The sequence below is a fragment of the Oryx dammah genome, unplaced genomic scaffold (assembly GCF_014754425.2).
Source record: "Oryx dammah isolate SB20612 unplaced genomic scaffold, SCBI_Odam_1.1 HiC_scaffold_13, whole genome shotgun sequence".
Classification (NCBI taxonomy): Eukaryota; Metazoa; Chordata; class Mammalia; order Artiodactyla; family Bovidae; genus Oryx; species Oryx dammah.
The window spans coordinates 10,822,976-10,842,966 of NW_024070197.1; the positions used below are offsets into that span (position 1 = coordinate 10,822,976).

At 55.6% G+C, this 19,991-nt stretch overlaps 1 protein-coding gene across 1 annotated transcript; it reads right to left on the reverse strand.

Annotated features, from left to right (window-relative positions):
- Positions 1-507: 507 nt before the first annotated feature.
- EHD2 (EH domain containing 2) lies at positions 508-18,982 on the reverse strand. Its single transcript, XM_040252425.1, has 6 exons — positions 18,865-18,982; positions 16,185-16,643; positions 15,566-15,663; positions 10,758-11,170; positions 5,075-5,239; positions 508-2,331 (listed from the first exon to the last, which is right to left on the reverse strand). The coding sequence occupies exons 2-6, from the start codon at positions 16,586-16,588 to the stop codon at positions 1,780-1,782; spliced, it is 1,632 nt and encodes a 543-aa protein (XP_040108359.1). The 5' UTR covers positions 16,589-16,643; positions 18,865-18,982; the 3' UTR covers positions 508-1,779.
- Positions 18,983-19,991: the final 1,009 nt, after the last annotated feature.

Here is a 19,991-nt window from a genome sequence, read left to right on the forward strand (position 1 = left end):
AGGCCCGAGCCCCCCTGGTGTGAGCCAGCGCGTGCGCACACTTGGTGTTCGTGATGGGCAGCATCACCGCCTCTCCTCCGGGAGCCCGCTGGTGTTACGTGTCGAGCTGTGTACCCAGGTTGTGTGGGTGGACGTTGGAGGAGAGGGAGGAGGCAGGGGTGCACGCGCGCGCGCGTACACACACACACACATACAAAACCCTACGCCCCAGGGCTTGGTTCCCAGGCTCCCACGGCAGGAGGTAGGAGGGAGGGATGTCCCAGAGGGAGGGCCCCAGAGTAACTTTTCTACGGAAAATATGTCGGTCTGGCCCCCAGCCCAGGCCTGAGTCATCAGGCTCCCGATGCATTGAGTCATGGCCTCCACCTCCGCCCCTGAGAGCTTGGAGGGACCCCCCCCCCCCGGACTCCCCGCCGTTAAGTCCTGCCCAGGGTCGTCCTTCCCCAGGGGGTTTGGGCAGAGAGCGACCCCTGCCCTCATCCCATCACAAGACAGCCAGACTCGCACTGGGAAAGAAGCCTTGGCTTTATTTGCACTCTGGGAACGCTATTCCGTTCACAGTACCCTCCGGGGCACGGGGTGAGGGGTGATGGGCGTGGAAATCCCAGCGAGCTCCCTGGAGTGGGCGTCATCCCCATCTATTTCGCTCTTCCCCCCGTCTTTTCCGTGGGCCCCCCCACCAGGGTCAAGCACTAATGTGTGGTGAAGGCAGGGAAAGACGTGTGTAGTGGGGGTGAGAGTTCCTTTTAGAGGAGGGGAGGGAGGGCTGTAGCACCAAGAACCCCTCCCCCCACGACGTCCCTGAAAAGGGGACTAAAATGACGTCCTGGGGCTGTCCTATCTAGCAGGGGCTCCACTTAAATATGGACGGAGGGCGGAGAGGCCGTGCTTCCCCCTCCCCCCCCCCCCCCCCGTCAAAAATGCAGATTATCATTTGTGGGGAGCCTGCGGTGCGGGGGGGTGGGGCGGGTAGCAGGCCAGGCTTTCAGTCCAGAGCAGGTGAGCAGTGGAGGACAGGCCTCAGAGCGTGCGCCGGTCTGGGAGAAGCAGGCGTGGAGGGGTCTTTTCGTCCACCGAGGATCCTTAGTCAAGAAAGGGGTGTGGCCGGAACTGGGGGGCGGGGCTAAGAGGGGTCCCGCGGAGGAAGCAGGAGGTTGCATCTCCCCGCTCTGAGCCCCCGGTGGTCCCTAGGCATGAGGACCCGATCGGGTGGAGGGGCCTTGGCCTGATGGGCAAGAGGAAGTGGGGCGGTGGGGCCCCTGTGTTAGTCATTTCAACCAAGCGGCGGCTCACTTATGGGGACAGGCGAGGGGTCTAGCTCAAAACCAGGGATCAGACTGGTTGGGGCTGGGTGTGTGTCTGACCTTGGGCGTGCTCTCTCCTGAGAATGTCAGCTCCATGAGAGCAGCAGATAAACGTGTCTGTTTTACTCCCCAGTGTCTAGGAGACCTGAACATAGAAGGTGCTCAATAAATACGTGAATGAATGAGGCCCGGATGGGTGCTTCTGTGTGTTAGTGTCGGAATGATGTGCTAAGTGTAACGTGAGGGTAGAGGTGTGGAGGGTGGGCAGAGAAGCCTTGCCCCTCCCCTGGTCCTCACTGTTTAATGGTGGGGGGTGGGGGCCGAGGGACCCCCATCCTTACAGCTGGGAGAGTGGGCAGGGAGCGCAGTTGTGGGCCAGGGGAGGAGATGTGTGTGCAGCCATCCAGAGCTGGGGAGCCACAGCAGGGCGAGAGGGAGGGAGGACGGGCAGGCGAGGGTGGGGCGGGGGGCTGGCTCACTCGGCTGAGCCCTTGTGGCGCCGCTTGGAGGGTGGCACCAGGCGGCGGGGCAGGTTGGTGGGCAGCCCGTGGCCCTCGAGCTTGGCCTCGATGAGGTGGCTGGCCAGGGCGAACTCCTCGTCGTCCAGCATGCCGTCGCGGTCAACATCGCTCAGCTTCCAGATGCGGCCCAGCACGGAGTTGGGGAGCTTGGTGCCCACCATCCAGGTCTTGGCCTTGGTGCCGCTCAGCTTGCCGTCGGCCGGCGCCAGGTTGTAGAAGATCTCGTCGTACTTGGACTTGTCCTTGGTCACTACCCACTCGGCATCGTCATCCGAGCCCTCCTCGCCGTCCTCCAGGGCCTCGTCGGGCCCCCGCTCCACGAAGGGACCCATGTGGGTGCCCTCGAAAGCGCCCCCCTGCACACCCACATCTGTGCTCTCCAGCTCCTCCTGCCGGAGCAGGGGCATGAGCTTGGCAATGTCGTGGGTCAGCATCTCATCCAGGGCCTCCAGCAGCTTTGGCTTCAACGAGTGGAACTTGGTGAAGTCGTGAGCCATCAGCAGCTCCTGATTGCAGGGAGGTTGGGTTGGGGGGGGGACACAGAGAAGTCAGGAGGCACCATCCCCAGGCCCCCCAGCCCCATGCTGGCTCCAGGACACTTGGCCAGCTCTTGATGGAGACGGGCAGAAGTATCTGATTATGGGGGAACACCCCAATTCACGTGGGTACCCACCACTCAGTACAGACTTGGCAGCAAGCTCCCACCGCCCCGTGACTCACTGGACAGGAGGGAGAACAGGGACCTCTGAGTCAGAGCAGCAGCCGTCCGCCAGCCAGGGGAGGAGGATTTCAACGTGGTGATGTGAGCTTTACCAGAGCGCAGCCCTCAGCCCTGCCCACCCGCTATGGCACCCCAGCGCCCTGCCAGCACCCCCGACCATCATGCAAGTTAAGAAAATGCAATTCCTGCCACCCTGCTGGCTCTGTTACCCCACCACACAGAAAGGGCTAAGCGGCTTGCTCCCTATTTGGTGGTTAGGTTTGGGATGGACAAGTCATCAGGAGATCCTGGGACCGCCCCCACCACCCCACCCCACCCCCAAATCCTGGCCCCAGGCAAGAAGTCATCTGGTGCAAGAGCTGAGCCGCTGCTGGGCGGAGTCTGTGTTCACCCTGCTTCTCACATGCACCGTTGCTAAGCCAGTTGCACCAGGATAGTCGCTGCAAAGACTAATCCACATTCTGGTGCCACGTTAAATTCCCACAGCCAAGGCATAAAGATCGTGAGACCATAAAGAGAGAAGGGTGTGGGGGCTTCCCCGGTGGGCTCAGTGGTAAAGAATCTGTCTGCCAATGCCGGAGTCACGGGTGTGATCCCTGATCTGAGATGATTCCACATGCCTCGGAGCACCTAAGCCTGAGTGCCACACTATTGAGTCTGTGCTCTAGAGCCTGAGAGCCGCAACTACTGAGCCCAGGCGCCGCAGCTGCTGAGGCCAACTTGCTCCGAAACGAGAGAAGCCACCGCAGGGAGAAGCCCGCTCGCCACAACCAGAGAAAAGCCTGAGCGGCAACGAAGACCCAGCCCAGCCCGAAAAAAAATCATAACAACAGAAAAGTGACAGGGATGTGATGGTTGTGAGGGAGGAGGACTCCAAGGCCAGACTGCCCAGATTCCAACCCAGCTGTCACTTGGGAGCTGTGCATCCTCAGGAAAGTGACTTCACCTCTCTGGTTTCCCTGTCAGTTTTCGGATTTGTAAAACAGGTTGAGAACTAGCACTCCCCTCATTGGGAGGTGGCAAAGTATAAATAAATTTATCTGGATCAAGTGCTCAGTAAACGTCAGTGTAATCTTCACAGCTGCTCTTTATCAAATCCAGCGGCTCTCAGCCAAGGATGGTGGTGTCCCCCAGGGGACAGCGGGCAATATCTGGAGATGTTTTTGATTGTCGTAATTCGGGAGTGCTACTGACAGTCTAGTGAGTAGAGCCCAGGGATGCTGCTAAAGACAGGGGGCTGCCAGGCACAAGACAGCCCCCTACAGTGAAGGATTATCGAGTCCCAGATGTCAGGAGCTCAGAGGTTGAGAAACCTTGATCCAGCCCAAACTCAGTGCTAGATACTGTCCTAAGGAGGTCACTAACACCAGTCAATTCAGCATTCAGGGTAGATACAATCAGGATGATGCCCATTTTCCAGGTGAAGAAACTGAGGCTCAGGAAAGGTGAGTGACTTGCACAGGTTCACAGAGCTAGTCAGTGGCCAAGAGGAATTTCACTGTACTCTAATTCCTCAGTCTTGGAGTAGAAACATCACAGACCCAAAGGTCCCAGGCTTTGAGTATCACCCCAAAACAGCCTCAAAGCAGAGCCTGGGCAGGGGGCTTCCATGCCTGAGCTCGGACCTCTGTCCCCATGTCCACTGGTTGCTCCTACCCCAGCCCACCTCCAGCGGTTCTTCATGTACCCCAGGCTGCCACCTCCAGACCCAGTGCTTTCCATGTCACTGGTTAATCCTAGGCCCGAACATGGGAGGAGCCTTCTGTGATCCCCAATATCCATCTTTCCTTCCTCCTGAGTATAGAATCCCCAAATGTTACCTAGGCACCTAGAGGGAGAACTACACTTTGTAGCTTCCCTTGCAGCACCGTGGCCATGTGACTACGTTCTGGCCAGCCGGAAGTCAGCACAAGTTGCACTTGCAACTACAGAATTACCCTGTTCAATACAGTAGCCACATCTGGTTATTTAAATTAGTTAAAACCTAAATTTTCAGGTTTAATGTGGCTAGTGCCTACTACATTGGACAGCACAGCATAGAACATTTCCATCATCATAGCGGTATTGGACGGCACTCCTCTAAAAAGTGTTCTTAGAGAGCTTGTACCATTAACTCCCGCCTCCCCCACTTCTTGCTGGCTGGAATGCAGACACAATGGCTGGAGTTTTCACAGCCATTTTGTACCACGAGGAGTTCTTGGGCCTGGAGGCCAGGCATGGAGGAGAATGGGCCAGGCATGGACAGAAGAGAACTAGTTCTGTAAAGCACAAAACCAGCCCTGGACCATCTTCCAGGATATTTATGAAGGAGAGAAATAAACCTCTATCCTAATTAGGCCACCATTACTTTGGGATTTCTCTTCACTCCCTTATCCTAACTCACACAACCATACTCTCAGGGAACCATTTGTGGGAGGTGCTTTCAGGAACCTGCCATCCATCCCTCTAGTTTTCGAGGCCCCATCCTCAGCCTACAGAAGTTGACCTTCCCATCACCCCTTGCCCATCCCTCCTGGGCGTCCACCCACCTGCATCTTCTGGCAGTCCGGGAAGTCACCCGGAGATATGTGATGTTCCAACTGAATCTTGGCGAAGATGACAGGCAGCTTGAGGATCAGCTGCTTCTTCTTGTTCTCCTTCCCAAACACGGAGGGCATCTCCTTCTTCAGGTAGCTGATGATGTAGGCGTGAACCTGTAGGGAGGTGAGTTCTCGCCTGAGCCTGCCTCTTGTCACCTGGGAGGCTCCTTAAAACATGGGTTGGCTGGAGTTTCCGAGTCACCAGGTCCGGCGTGGGGCCTGAGAGTGTGAATTTCTAACAGTTACAGGTAAGCTGCTGCTGCCGTAGGTACAGGGGCTCACCCCTCTCCTCTAGGTCATCTCAGCCCCTCCTGTGGCTTCAACATCCCTCCACGTCCACTGCCAAGTCGACATACCAGCCTCGGCCTCTCCCTGGAGCTCGACTCAGAGCCGATTGCCTTGTCAACATTCCTGGACAGCTCCATCTCGGGGACGCCCGCGGTGGAATTCAGGCCCCGCCCGGCCGTGTCACCCTCAGCTGTGCCCATCTCTGGAGGCAAGTGGCACCCGCCCCCCACCTCTCCCTGCCCAGTGGAGCCCAGAGATCTGGAAATTACTCCTGATTTGATCCTCCTCCCTCACTGGTCACATCCATTTCATCAGTCGTTCCTTTGAACACCTTTGAACTCTCTCCCACTTTTCCAATTCTCTCCACCTCACCATCTCTTGCCTGGTGGGGGACACACCTGTCACCCCACTGGACTCCTGGCTGACCCTCTGTCCCCTTCAATCCTTTCCCCATGAAGCAGCAGCTGGAGGTTTTTTTTTAAGGAACAAATGCCAGACCATGAGACACTGCTCCCAAGTTTCGATTTGCTTCTTATCCAAGTGCAAAATTCCTCCCACAGCCGCCAAGGCCTTCTGGCAGCAGCAATTCTCCAAGTGTGGTCCAGGGAATCCCCAGGGGGTCCCCAAGACTCTTTAAGGGGGTTGCACACTCAAAACTACTTTCACAAGAATGCTGAGGGCCTGTTTGTCTTTTTTACCTTCATTCCCTCCTGAGTGATCTGTGGAATTTTTAAAGGCTAAAAGATACTGCAACTAACTGAATGTAGAAACAGATGTTCGAATCCCGATGTCACCTTTGAAGCCAGACATTAAAGAGATTTGCAAACATGCAAAACAGGGCCACTGTCCTCTCTACTTTGTTTTTTTGGAGGGTTTTTGAAAACAGTTAATTTTCATAAAACATCTGTTGTGTGTTTCTGTGCTCAGTCGCTCAGTCCTGTCTGACTCTGCAACCCACCAGGCTCCTCTGTCCATGGGATTCTCCAGGCAAGAATACTGGAGTGGGTTGCCATTCCCTTCTCCAGGGGATCTTCCCAACCCAGAGATCAAACCCAGGTCTCCTGCATTGCAGGCAGATTCTTTATCATCTCAGCCACCAGGGAAGCCCAAAACATCTGTTACTTAGGTTAACAGGCAATAGGTTTTTCTTGCTATTTTAAATGATTTGATAAGAGTATCAATATCTGTTAATATACATGGGCATGATCAACAATGTATTGATAATATTTATAATAAATTATCTACTATTAAGTATGTGAGTATTGTTTGGGAATCCCCAGTGGTCCAGTGGTTAGGACTCTACACTTTCACTGCCAAGGGCTCAGGTTCAATCCCTGGTCGGGGAAGTAAGATCCTATAAGCCTCATGGTGAGGCTGATCTAAGTATTGTTGGTTAATTAATATTATGAGAAAAAGTGAAACGTTTCTTAGTTTTAACTTTTTCCTTTTTGGGCTGCACCACAAGGCTTGTGGGATCTGAACCAGGGACTGAACTCAGGCCATGCCAGTGAAAGCCCCAAGTGTTAACCTCTGGACCACCAGGGAACTCCTTCAGTTTCCTAATACGGTTAATATAGAAAGATCTAATCTGTGTATACACAAACTCTCTGGGGTCCTCAATAATGTTTAAGAGTGCGATGAGGTCCTGAGATAGAAAGGTTTGAGAAGTACTGCTCGACAGGCCTTGCCCCCTGCCCCTATCTGCTCAAGCTTCCTCAACAGCCTTCCTTTTTAAAAAAAAAAAGATCAGCCTGCAAAACTCTCCTACATCAAGGCCTTTGCACATGCTACCCTCTGCCTGGAATTCCGCCCTGGTCTTCCAACAACTGAGTCCTTCAGCTTCCTTTTTCTTTTTTGACTGCACCAGGCTACATGTGGACCTTAGTTCTTAGTTCCCCAACCAGGGATTGAGCTGTGCCCCCTGCACTAGAAGGCAGAGGCTTAACAGCCGGGCCACCAGGGAAATCCCGCCCTCAGCTTCTTTCTGATGTCACCTCCTCACAGAGACCATCCTGTGGGAAGAAGTTTTCCCAAGCACCACCATCCAATTTCGCTCTATCTTTACTTTCATTGTTTCATCCACAGCACTTATCGCAATCTGTCATTATTATTCTGTGTCCTTTCATCCGAATGTGCGCTCCAGGAGGGCTGGGACCTTTTCTGTCTCTGTCCCCAGAGCTGGCACAGTGTGCAGAGAAAAGACTCAAGAAATATTTGGGAAGTAAACCAGTGAACTTGAGAACCTCTGAGCCACAATCTCGTATGTTATCAAAAAGTAAACGAGGAGAGAAAACCAGCATTCATACGTCCTGTTTTTAAATGTGCTGTGCTTAGTCACTCAGTTGTGTCCGACTCTCTGACCCCATGAACTGTAGCCCGCTGGGCTCCTCTGTCCATGGGATTCTCCAGGCAAGAATACTGGAGTGGGTTGCCATGCCCTCCTCCAGGGGATCTTCCTGACCCAGGGATGGAACCCAGGTCTCCCGCATTGCAGGCAGATTCTTTGGCATCTGAGCCACCAGGAAAGCCCTATTTTTAAATAGGAAGCTCAATAATTAAATGGATATGCTTAAGTAAAAATACAATGTATCTGGAAAAAGACAGAAGAAACTATTCCTGTGGGTTGTCTACGGGAGAGAGAACCTGAGGGCTGTCGGGGTCAGGGGTGGGAGGGGGCACCTTTGACAGTACATGAGTGCCTTCCCATGAGATGGCCTTAAATGTTCAATTAAAAACATTCATTAAAAATTCCTTTTAGTGAGTCATAGGTTTAGAATGCTCAACATTCTGGTGACATCTTGGCTGGCTTTGAATCCTCATATCCTTTCACCATCCTGTCTCCTCCAGCCACCCTGGGCTCCATATTCAAGCATGTCCTGGTTTCAGGGCCTTTGCACTTGCTGTTCCCTCTGCCTGGGTACAGTTTCCCCCATATCTCCACCCTGCTCACCCCTTCCCCTCCTTTGGTACTCTGCTCGAGAATCACCTCCTCCAGGAGACCCTCCTTGATGACCCTAGTCCCTTAAGTAGCCCACCAGTCTCTCCTCTGCTTCATGTTTCTTTATAATCCTTATCACATTCAGTGTATCAGGGCTGAATTTGTTTAATACTCACTTCCCCGTTAAAAAGCAATTCTACAATAAAAGAAACTATCTGCTTTTGTTTCCTGTGGCATCCCCAGGGTTTAGAACAGTACAGGAGCCCAGTGTCGGTGCTCAGTCACTGTGGAATGGAAGCTACTAAGCTGCCTCAGAGAGCTCTGTAGGAAGGCTCAGGGCACCCTGGCCTCTTTAGAATTAGAACCTCCCAAGACCCTGCCCATCAAGGGTCTTGAGCTGTGCTCAAGCGTCACACAGCCCATGGAAATCGCTCCTTCTAACAGCAGCTGTCGCTTCAAGCAAAGGTGCAGAGCCAGAGGGTTCGCCCACATCCTAGATCGTTACAGACAGGGAAACTGAGGCATAGAGGGGTAGTTACCAAGAGTGAGGAGAGGCCTTGTACTGTTGGGGGAAAGCATGTGGGGAGGTGAATCGTGTGGGCTGTTTGATGGCTGGACCAGGTGTGGCAGAATCCCACCTGGGGGATGAGCGGGTGACACAGGGCAGGGGAAGGGCACCGAGGCTTGGTCACAGTAGACCCCGGATCTTGAGGGGCACTGGGGAGGCGCAGAAGAGCCGCAGGAGCAAGGGGGGAGGCGTGGGTGCCAAGGGGGAGGTCTGAGGGGACCAATCGGGGCAGGGGTGTGGCCAGGCGGGTGGGTGGGGCCTGCGAGAGCGGGCCAATGGGGAGAGGGGGCGGGGCCTAAGGGCCACTCTTCTGGAGCCCAGAAGACACGAGGAGGGGGGGCGCTAATGGCTTTTCCAGAGAGGAAGTGGGGGAAGGTGCCAGGAAGAGATAAGGTGGGTGGGCGGGCTGAGCCTGGGCGCGGGTCCGGGACTCCGGGGTTTGTCTGGGTTTCCGGAGCCGCCTCCTACGTGGTGGGGGCACCAGGTGTCCGGCCCCACCCTGCCCCTCGGTCCCACGGACCCTGGGGTTCTAGCTCCTGCTGCTGCGGGAGCAGCTTCCCCGAGGGGCCTGCAGGACCAGGTCCGTGGGGGAAGCGGGTGAACCAGGGGGAGACCGAGGGAGGGAGAGGATGGAGAGAGGAGAGAAAGAGAAAAGAGAATGATGAGGGGAAAAAAAGAATAAGAGAGAAAAAACAGAAAGAGGTAGAAATGAGGAGATCGAGAGAGAGAAGTTGCCTGGAGAATCCCAGGGACGGGGGAGCCTGGTGGGCTGCCGTCTATGGGGTCGCACAGAGTCGGACACGACTGAAGTGGCTTAGCAGCAGACAGAGAGACAGAGACAGTCCAGGGCATGGGCAGAGGAGAGAAAGGTGTTTTCTGGAGGCTTCAGGAGCTGACCGCACTGGGCCGCTCCCTCCTAAGCAGGATTCCTGGGGTGGGGGGTAGGGGCTCTGACTCACCCCCTCTGCTGCTCCTTAAACCAACACCTCAGGCTCCTCCACCCCCCATAAACTTCTAGGCCTCCTTGCCTGCTCGGCTTCCTGCCCCACCTCCAGCCTGGCTGGCAGCCTCCCCTGTGAATGTTCCATTCGGCCTCCAGAAAAGCTCTTAAATCAGTGCTCCCCTCCCCTTCCCCAAGGCTATGTCCTGATGATCCAGGCTCCTCCTTGTTCCTCGGTCCCCCAGCCTCCTCCCTAGTCTGGGAACCCAGTCTTACTGCCCTTGAATCCACCCTCCAGAAGGCAGCGAGGGTCTGACTCTGTCCCTACCCTGAGTCATTCCATGGCTCCCCAGTGCCCTTGGGACAAAGCACAGGTTCCAGACCACAGTCTGGGGTGATCTGACTCTCACCCAGCCCACCCCAGGCCACCCCCACCCCTCAGTTGCAGTTACTCCCACCATCTACACTGGTTTCAACACTGGCATTTCCCCTCTTCCTTGAACTGGCCATGTTCTCATCGCCAGTCCATGCACTTGCTGGCCCCATTTTCTAGAATCCTTTCCCCTCCTCATCCTCATAATCCTCCAGTTTGCAGCTCAGATGCCCTTTCCGCCAAGAAGTTCTCCAGGATTTCACCTGGGCTCCCAAGTTCTCAGCCCTGACCATGCTGGATGGTAACTCTGGGGATGAAACGGTCTTCTCCCCTGGACTGCCGTGGTCAGAGCTCCCTTCCCAGTACAACCTGGCAGAGGGCCAGGCACAACAGTAGAACTTTCTCAGATTAGTGAACTAACTCATCAGATAGCTGATGCCAGATCAGGGACCAGCAGCCAAGTAGAGGAGGATCAGAGGAAAGGCAAGAGCAGCAGCTGCCTCCCCATCCCCCATCACTGCTCACCCGCACCAGCCGGGCTCTCTTCACCAGATCATTGAGCTTGCGCAGCGCCGCGTGGCGCGGCAGGCCCTGGATGTCGCGGAAAAGGTCTTGTTCCTCCAGCTCGAAGAGGCGCCGGTTGTCGGGTACCAGCAGGGGCTGGGACCAGAAGGAGCCGATATAGACGCGCAGCACCTCGGGCGTGCCCACCACCTTGCCCAGCGCCCACATGAGCGCCCCGTAGACACGCATGAGCTGCTGCGTCTCCACCATGTCGGCCTTGTTGAGCACCACGCGGATCTTGTCCTCATGGCCTCGCAGGGCGCCGATGGCCTCCGAGAACTCGTCCGAGATCTCCAGCTTGTGAGCATCGAAGAGCAGGATGATGAGGTCCACGCGCTCCGCGAACCAGCGCAGCACAGCCGGGAAGTCGTAGCCTGCAGGGGAAGGGTGGTACAAGGGCGTGTGCCTGCGTGCTCGCTTCAGTCGTGTCCGACTCTGCGACCCCCAGACTCTGTAGCCCCCTAGGTTCCTCTGTCCATGGGATTCTCCAGGCAACAATACTGCCGTGGGTTGCCATGCCCTTCACCAGGGGATCTTCCCCACCCAGGGATCCAACCGTCCCTTGCGTCTCCTGCACTGCTGGCAGATTCTTTACCGCTGAGTCACAGGGGCTCCAGTCCCCCAAAGCAGAGGTCAGCCCCCAGCCTTCAGCCATTGGGACACATTCATTGCTTTGGGCTCAAACTGGACTGTACAGATGTTCAGGTTGTTAACCACTGAAAATTTTGTCTGTGGGAAATAGCTCCAGGCCCCCAGCCTCCAGAATTTCCCCATCACTCTGGCCCTCTAGCCATCTGACTACCGGAGGACAATCACCCCCCTCACCTTTCCATTCATTCTTTGGGCAAATATTAGCAGCTTGCATCGGTCCCCTTATTAAAACAGTGAAATGTTTACTATGCTTCTATGGACCTCTGAGTCCCCCAAATGCCACCATCAACCCCAACTCCTCCCCAGGATGTGTTCGATCACCCTACCATCCAGCAATTGAAAATTTTACTTGGGCCTTTGTTAGAGTCTTGCCATAGCAGATGTTAAATATTCTACATTTATTAACAATAAATTACTGAGAGTCTCCTGTGTGCTGGGCCCTGTCCTGGACACTGGGGATCCCACAGAGAACATACAAAGTCCTTGCCTTCGTAGGGCACCTATCCCACCAACAGCTGGCTCCTGGGACCATTCATTCATTCCTTTCACTATTCATTTCTTCATTCCCTCATTCATTCAGCAGCCAGCAATGCTTGGGAGAGCAGAGAGGAGCCGTTGAGACCCCCTGGCTTGGCAGTTGGGAAGGCCTGGGTTTGAATCCCAACTCTGCTTCCTTCGGCTAGGTGACCTTAAGAAAGCAAGTAACCTCTCTGAACCTGTTTCCTCTTTGGTAAAATCTAGAACCTACCTCCTGGGACTGTGTGAAGATGGAAAGAATACACATGAGCTAAGCTGTATGAAGAGCTTAAACAGTGCCTGGCTCTGAACTATATACTTAAAAGGCGTGAGCTTTAGGCATGTAGATTATACAATAAAACTTAAAAAAAAAAAAAAACAAGGACTTCCCTGGTGGTCCAGTGGTTAAGAATCTACCCTGCAAAGCAGGGAACCCAGGTTTGATCCCTGGTGGGGGAACTAAGATCCCACATGCTGTGGAACTAAACGCCCACGCACTGCAGCCACTGAGCTGCACGCTCCGGAGCCCACCTGCTGCAGACCCGATGCCGCCAAACGAACAAAGAAACATTAAAACAAAAAAACCCACGGAGCTAGGCACACGGCGAGCAATCCACAAGAGTTCCTCATGACACCACGGTGGAGCCGTCGAGGAGCCGCCCTCAGAACAGCCTGCTCTGTGCTGGGCACACAGGGTGGCTCAGACAGCCCCAGTTCCGTCCTTACTGGGCTTACCGTCCAGAGCGGTCAGGCTGGGATGGGAAAACCCAGGGAGCCGCAGGAGCCTGGGGGCGGGGGGCGCCTGACCACCCAGGCTGGGTGGTCAGGGAGGGCTTCCTGGAGGAGGAAACACTGAGTGGTGATCTGGGGGGTGAGGAGTTAACTGGCGGGACAGAGAGCCATCGCTGATTCACCAGAAGTCACCTCATGCCCTCCCCAATTCAACTCATCGAATCTTCAAAACGACTCCAGGAGACAGGCACTCTTAGGACCCCTATTTTCCAAAAGGGGAAACTGAGGAACAGAGTGGTTAAGGAATCCACTGGTTCATTTGCTCCAGACACAGAAGCTGCAGCCCTGGGGGTCTCCATGCTCTGCTGGGGAGCTGGTGCTGGGCCCATCCTGCCTCAACGGAAGTGGGTTCCTGTAGCCACAGGGGACTGGCTGGGACGGGATGGGGTGGCAGACGCTGTTTTGGGGGGAGGGAGGGCCAGGTCAACAGAGGGACCAAAGCTAGGGCCCTTCCTGTCCGCAATGTTTACACACTCACACACACACACACACACACACACACACGCATGTCCAGATTTGGAAAGTGTGTCTCATGCAGGGAGGGAGGGAGGGAGGTTGAGTCAGCATGGGAATGGGAGACGTGGCAGGCAGACACCCCAGATGCAGAATGACAGCCTCACAGAGGAAAAGCAGTCATCACAGGACCTTCCCTAGCTCCTCCTGGGGGGCCACACACTGCCCTAAGTGCCTCACACACTTTGACTCTTTTTTTTTGGCCTCGCCACGTGGCATGCAGGCTACAGGATCTTGGCCCCCCGTTGGGGTTGAACCCGCACGCCTGCGATGGAAGCATGGAGTCCTAACCACTGGACCACCGGGAAAATCAGCAAGGTACGGCGTGAGACTATCATGTTCCCACTTTACAGGTGAGAAAACTAAGGCACAGAGAGGTTAAGCGGCTCGGGCAACGTCTCAGTGTAGAAGGAGCAGAGGCCAGATTGGAACCCTGCCAGAAGGCTCCACTCTGCCACAATCACACACGTGTACGTTGAGATATTCTACACAGAGGTCACATGCTTCATCAGTGCACACACACGCGCACATACAAACTTGTGCACCCTAGAGCAAGCAGACACCTGAACACCATCTGAGTCACACTACAAGGTGCAGACTCTCGCACACACCCTCACCAGCAATCTGGAACCTACATAGGCAACCAGGGTCACACAATGGCAAGATGTTTGAGAGCCACACAAAATAACAAATAGGCACACAACGAGCCTGTGCGTACCAGCAGACCCCCCAAACAAGAGATGCAATCACATAGTTACACAAAAGATACGCTCATGCGCACACACCCCCCTCACTTGTACAACCCAAGAGCACAATTGTATACAACATGCGGTTATACCCTATCTAACAAAATCACCTCAGTCCTACAGGGCCACACACTGGTACAACCACGAGCACAGCGCTGACACCTCAGAGTCACACCCACAGTTACACGGATGCAGTCCGCCAGGCTCCTCTGTCCATGGGATCCTCCAGGCAAGAATACTGGAGTGGGCTGCAGATTCCTCCTCCAGGGGATCTTCCCGACCCAGGGTCGAACCCGCGTCTCCTGCATTGGCAGGCGGGTTCTTTACCACTGAGCCGCCTGGGAATCCCACACACCTTCCCAGACACACACTAAATGATCCACACAGTCACATAAAAGTTCCCCTGCACAACACACCAACCACACGCTTCACAATACAACTACCTACAGAGACACGGTGAGTCACAGTCACACACAATCGCACAAGCGCCCCGCCCCCAGGCCCTTGGAGCTGCCCAAAGTCACACCTAGCCACCCACACGGGCACAGACGCTCATACACACACTCACCCTCAAGACAGACAGGCACAACTCTCCTCTTCCTCTACTCCCGCAGCCACAGAAAGAGACCCCCGTTCTCTCCCCCATGGCACCCCCCGCCATGGCTTGGAGTGGCCCCCTCCCTCTCTCCCGAGGGAAACCCCAAGCCCCCTGCCTCCCCCATGGGGCTGGCAGCTCACCTCCCCCCTCCCCGATCTCCTCTGCAGCTGTCTCCTGCCTCTCTCCCAGGGGACAGGTTCCCGCTGGGCAGCGGCCAGGGACACCAGTAACCCTCCGCGCCCTCACCCGAACGAGGCCCAGCCTCCCTGCCTCCTCGCCATCGCCTCCGGGTCCCCTCTGCCCCACACTGCAACCTCCTTTGCCCCAGTTTCTGGCCTCCAAGGCCTCACGGGGCAGGGGTGGAAGGGACAGAAATGCGGGGAGGTGGGGATTGGGGGGGGCGGCGCGGAGACTGAGCCAGGCAGGGCAGGGGTGGGGGCCGGGCTCACCCGGAGGCCCCGCTGGAATTCACCCCCTCCCCCCGCCGCTCTCCCTGCACAGCTGTTTATAAATTCCTGGCCGCCCTTGGCCCCTGCCCAGACTCCCCGTCCCGGGCCCTCCTCAGCCCCATCCGTGGCCCAGAGCTGGAGCCAGGCGCTGACAGCGGCCCAGGGCCTCCCCGCTCGGCTCTGCCTTCTCGCTGGGTCTCCCACTCTCCGGATCATCTCTCTGGATCCCGGCCTCGCCCTCTGAATCTCTGTCCACCTTGGAGTCTCCCTCTCTCTTGGTCTCTCCCCCTCCATCCTTTGGACCCGCCCAGACATGCAGCCGCAGCGGGTTCACACGTGTTCATCCCCACGCCTCCCCCACCCTTCAGCGCGCGCCAGCTCGGAGGAGTCACAGCCTTCCACCAGCTCCCTTCGGCTACGCAGCCAGCTCAGGGCCGGCGCACACAGTTCTAGCAGTGACCCTGGGCCTTCCTCCCTCAGACCCAGGAGCCCAGCCTCACTCACCACGGCTCACTCTCTGCTTGGCCCCCGACAGGATGCCCGGGGTGTCGATGATGCTAATACTCTCCAGGACCTGATTGGGGAGCTGGGCACACATGAACCTGGAGCAGAGGGAAGGTCAGGGGTCAGTGCAGGCACAGGTAGGAGGAGGGGACACGTGAGAAGGGAACCCAGGACTTGCACGGAGGAGAATCAGGCTCGGAGAGGGAAAGAATCTTGGAAGAGAAAAGGAAGATTAGGACAAAGACTAAGAACTATTTTAAAAAATCAGAGCTGATGTTAATTGAGCACTTACTTTGTGCGGGGTGCTGTTCTAAGCACTTTGTATGTTTTCCTTCATTTAGTCCCCACAACAGCCCTATGGAGGAAGGACTGTGGTTATCCCCATTTTCCAGATGAGGATAAGAAACAGAGAGGTTAAGTTGCTTGCCCGAAGTCACCCAGCTAGACAGGAGTCGAACTCAGGTGTCACTGGCTTAACTGCTCCCCGAGAGAAGGCAAGAAGAGGAAGGCTCTAGTAGAGAGAAGGGGATTAGGACTGAAAAGGAGAGAGACACAGGAGGGGATGGGACAAAGACGGGGGCCAGGGACGGGAGGACCCTCCAGGCTGCTGGCTGCGCACCTGTTGAGGAAGGTATTCCCGAAGGGGTTGAGTTTACGGAAGGGCTTGTCCGGGTCAACGACGAGGGCATTGCCAGGCACGGTGCCCTCGGTGTCACCGTGCATGACAGCCACGAAGCAGTCGGTGGTGGGCTCAGGCCCCACCCGGGAGCCGGGCACCTCCTGCTCCAGCAGGTACTGAATAAAGCTGGTCTTGCCCGTGCTGTACTGGCCGGCCACCAGCACCATGGGCTTGCCGTCGAAGTCAGCATCCTCCAGGGCCGGAGAATGGAAGGTCCCGAAGCGGTAGTGCTCCTCCAAAGGCAGCAGCTTTTCGCGGTACAGCTCCTTGAGGGCCGAGGTCACCGTGCGGATGGCCTCCGGCTGCTGGCCCCGAGCCCCGCCCCGCTTCAGCCAGCTGAACATGGTGGCTCCACACTGCCCACTGAGCTCTGACGGAGATGCCCAGTGCGAGGGCTACCTGTGGGAGGAGAGGATGTTGATGGGGGACTGCCTGGAGGAGGAGGTGGAGAAGAAAGGGAGCCAGAAGGTAGACTAGATGGACAAGGCTGGTGGGATGGGGTGTCGGGGAGAGCTTCTGAGAGCACTGAGGGTGGATGGCAGGAGCTGACAGCTGAAGGAGGAAGAAGGTGATCATTCCAGCTGGAGGAAGAGAGAGAGACAACGGCATGCTGGAAGAGGCGAGATTGGTGATGGAAGCCCAAGAGATAAACAAGGGGAAGGAGGCAGAAACTGATCCGAAGAAAAGGATTCCTCCGTCTTTTTCTATCTCCGTCCCCACGCCTTCCATTATTTGGCAATTTTCACTGAAATCGCACCATGTGTCAAGAGGTATGGATCCAAAAATAGACCAGAGACCAGTCCCCACACTCTCAGAGCCTCCAGTGTGGAGAGAACCGGGGCACGGAGCAGTCAGCGAGGTCTGGGCAAAGCTGGGTGGTGGACTTGTAGGCACCAGAGGGGGACAGGGTGAGCCAATCACAGAATTAGGAAAGCTCTGGCTGGGCTGACTTTTCTTTTCACGTTTATTGTTTATTTGGCTGTACCAGATCTTAGTTGTGTCCTGTAGAATCTTTTCCCACACATACTCTCCAGGCCAGAATACTGGAGTGGGGAGCTGTTCCCTTTTCCAGGAGATCTTCCCATCCCAGGGATCGAACCCACGTCTCCTGCACTGTAGGCAGATTCTTTACGAGCTGAGCCACAGGGGAAGCCCCCTGGGCTGACTTCTGAGCTGCTCCCTGAAGAGTGACAAGGGCATTTAGGCGGAGAGGATGGTGGGTTTCATGACCTGGAACTGTAAAATGGATGGACAGAGTGGCTGAACACGTGGGCACAAAGATGAGAAATGAGTCTCAATACTGCCTGGGTCCCCCCCAGATCATGATGTTATCATTCACAGGAATAATATTTGTGATCACTGCATGCCAGAAACTGCTCTAACTCATTTAATCTTCACAACAACCTTGTAAGGTAAGGCTGTTATTACCCCCACTTTTCTGATAAGGAAATAGAGGTTCAGGAAGATAGTATAACTTCCCTGAGATCACTCTGCTAGTAAGTACTCAATCTGGGACTCCAGATAACCTGACTTCAGAGCCAACACGCCTATCACAGATCTAAGGAGTTAGGGAGAGAACGAACTGCCAGCCCAGCAGCAACCAGCAGCCTCAGCACCTAGACTGTGTTCCCTACATCCCCTTACTAGCGTTTCATTCACTGTAGGACCCGTAGTGATGTCCCCCCTCCCTCTTTCATTCTCAATTAGCACTCATTTGTGTCTTTGTTTTCTTTCTCCAATCCCCCTGCCCCGGCCACCGCCCTGCCGCCCTGCCCCGCCTTGATCAGTCTAAGTGGATGCTTATAATTTTACTGATCTCTGCACAGAACCGACTTCTGGTCAGGTTGGGGTCTCTAAATACCATTTTCCACTAAAAGAGAAACTGAGGCTTCTGGGAGAAATGGCTAATTCCGGGGCTGAGGCAGGGAAAGAACAAGTGAGTCCGGGTCAGATAGTGGGGATGTGCTCACACTGGGATGGGGCGTGTCACAGGGACAGAGTCCTGGCTCGACAGGCCTCCCACTGGCCAAAGATGGGACACTTTGAGCACCCAAACTAACTGCACATCCAATATGTTAAAATCCATAAAATCATTGCCATGCTTTAAAAAAAAAGTGTGCTTGTGTGGGAGGGGGAGAATTCAGGGAGGGTGTGCCAGAAAGGTGAAGGAGGCTGGAGCCAAGACCTGGGACGTTGGCAGAGGGAAGGGGCCCTGGGCGGTGTCCTACACGGGGAGGGACCTGGGGGACATCTTAGCGAGGACGCTTTGGGGTGGTTGGACAGGCAGTGGGGTTGGCGAGGTAGGAGAGGAGCTTTGAGGGCGGGAGGAGGAATGGACAGAGGTGGATGAATGCGGTGGAGGGAGACTCCAAGGAAGGCCGCGGGAAGGGAGGAGGAGAATGGGGAACACCGCTACAGATTGAAGGGGCCGCTGCGGGGTCGGGGCAGAGAGGGAGATGGAGAGGTTTCCGGAGGGGCTGCGGAGAACTGAGAGACCCCCTACACACTGCCTGGGGTGGGGACTGAGGGTCTTTGGCGAGCAGGGGAATGATCCAGGGCAGGCTCGAGGGCTCCGCGGGCGGAGGCTGGGGGGCGAAAGCCTCAGTTAGGGGTCACTCACCAAGGGGGCGCGCGGACTGCAGGGCAGGGCAGGGAAAACTGGGCGGGGGTCCCGCGGAGATTGGAGGCGCCCGCGGAGCGGCCTGTGCTCGCGGTCCTGTCCGGAGCCGTCTGAGCCGGGTGGGGCCCAGAACTGGGAGGAGGGACGGGAGGGGCAGAGAAGGGGGGGGCGGGACGAGGCGCCCCCCCATCCCCAAACCGGGCGCCCGGCCTCTGGCGCCCTCTGGTGGGGGCAGGCACAGTGCCTTTGCGAAATGGGTGCGCGCGCGGGTTCCCAGTCCTGCCTTCAAACTCCACCCCGTCTCCCTTCCTGACATGGGAACAGCAATAATAAAACAGTAACACCACCAACAATATTAATTTTAATTATAAGTAATCATAATAATTTTTTCAACGGAAACGAGTGCATGAAAACTCTGTTCACAGTCCTCCATGGTTCTTCTTTCACTCAAAGCAGAAGCCAAAGCCCTCAGTGTGGACCGCCAGGCCCTGAAAGATCTGCAGGTTCCCTCTGCCGTCTGCTCCCTCTCTCCCCCTCGATCACTCAGCTCCAGCCGCACTGGCCTCTCCACTGTTCCTCAGACAACCCTCTTTTCAGGGCCCTTTGCACTCGCCCTTCCACCACCTGGAAAGTCCCACCCGGCCACTCCCATCCTGGCTCCCACCCTTCCCGCCTTCCAGTCTCCACCCAAATGTCACCTCTTCGGAGAAGCCCGCTCTGATCTCCCTGTTTAATGCAGTACCCACCATCCATCCATTCTCGTTGCTTTATTCTTCTCCGCAGCCTTTATCACCATATTTTACATTTTTCTGTTTCAGGGAGGGTCTCCCTCACGAGAACATGAGTCCTGTGAGAGCAAGGATTTCAGACCGTCATCAAGAGGAATCTTCGATGTCCTCACACTGTGCTTGGAATTTCCAGTGATTGCTTACTCATCACTGATTAGACCCACCGCGAGCTAGCTTTCTAATCCTGCACTGGTACACCAGACCCGATCACCATGTCACAGCCTTGTCGATTTAAAAAAATACTGATAACTGTATCTCAGTATAATTGGTTCCCTTCTGATTCTGAGGGTTACATTTTGTGCATTAAAGATAATATTCTAGGAAGGGGTCAGTGGAGTG

Bases quoted from the DNA above. Each gene is read 5' to 3' on its own strand.
- EHD2 (XM_040252425.1), bottom strand. From the start codon at position 16,588: ATGTTCAGCTGGCTGAAGCGGGGCGGGGCTCGGGGCCAGCAGCCGGAG. The intron at 15,664-16,184 runs GTGCGCAGCCAG...CCTCTGCTCCAG, and splicing joins GGGAATACCTTCCTCAACAG to GTTCATGTGTGCCCAGCTCC. The intron at 5,240-10,757 runs GTGAGCAGTGAT...ACCTCCCTACAG, and splicing joins AGAGAGCCCGGCTGGTGCGG to GTTCACGCCTACATCATCAG.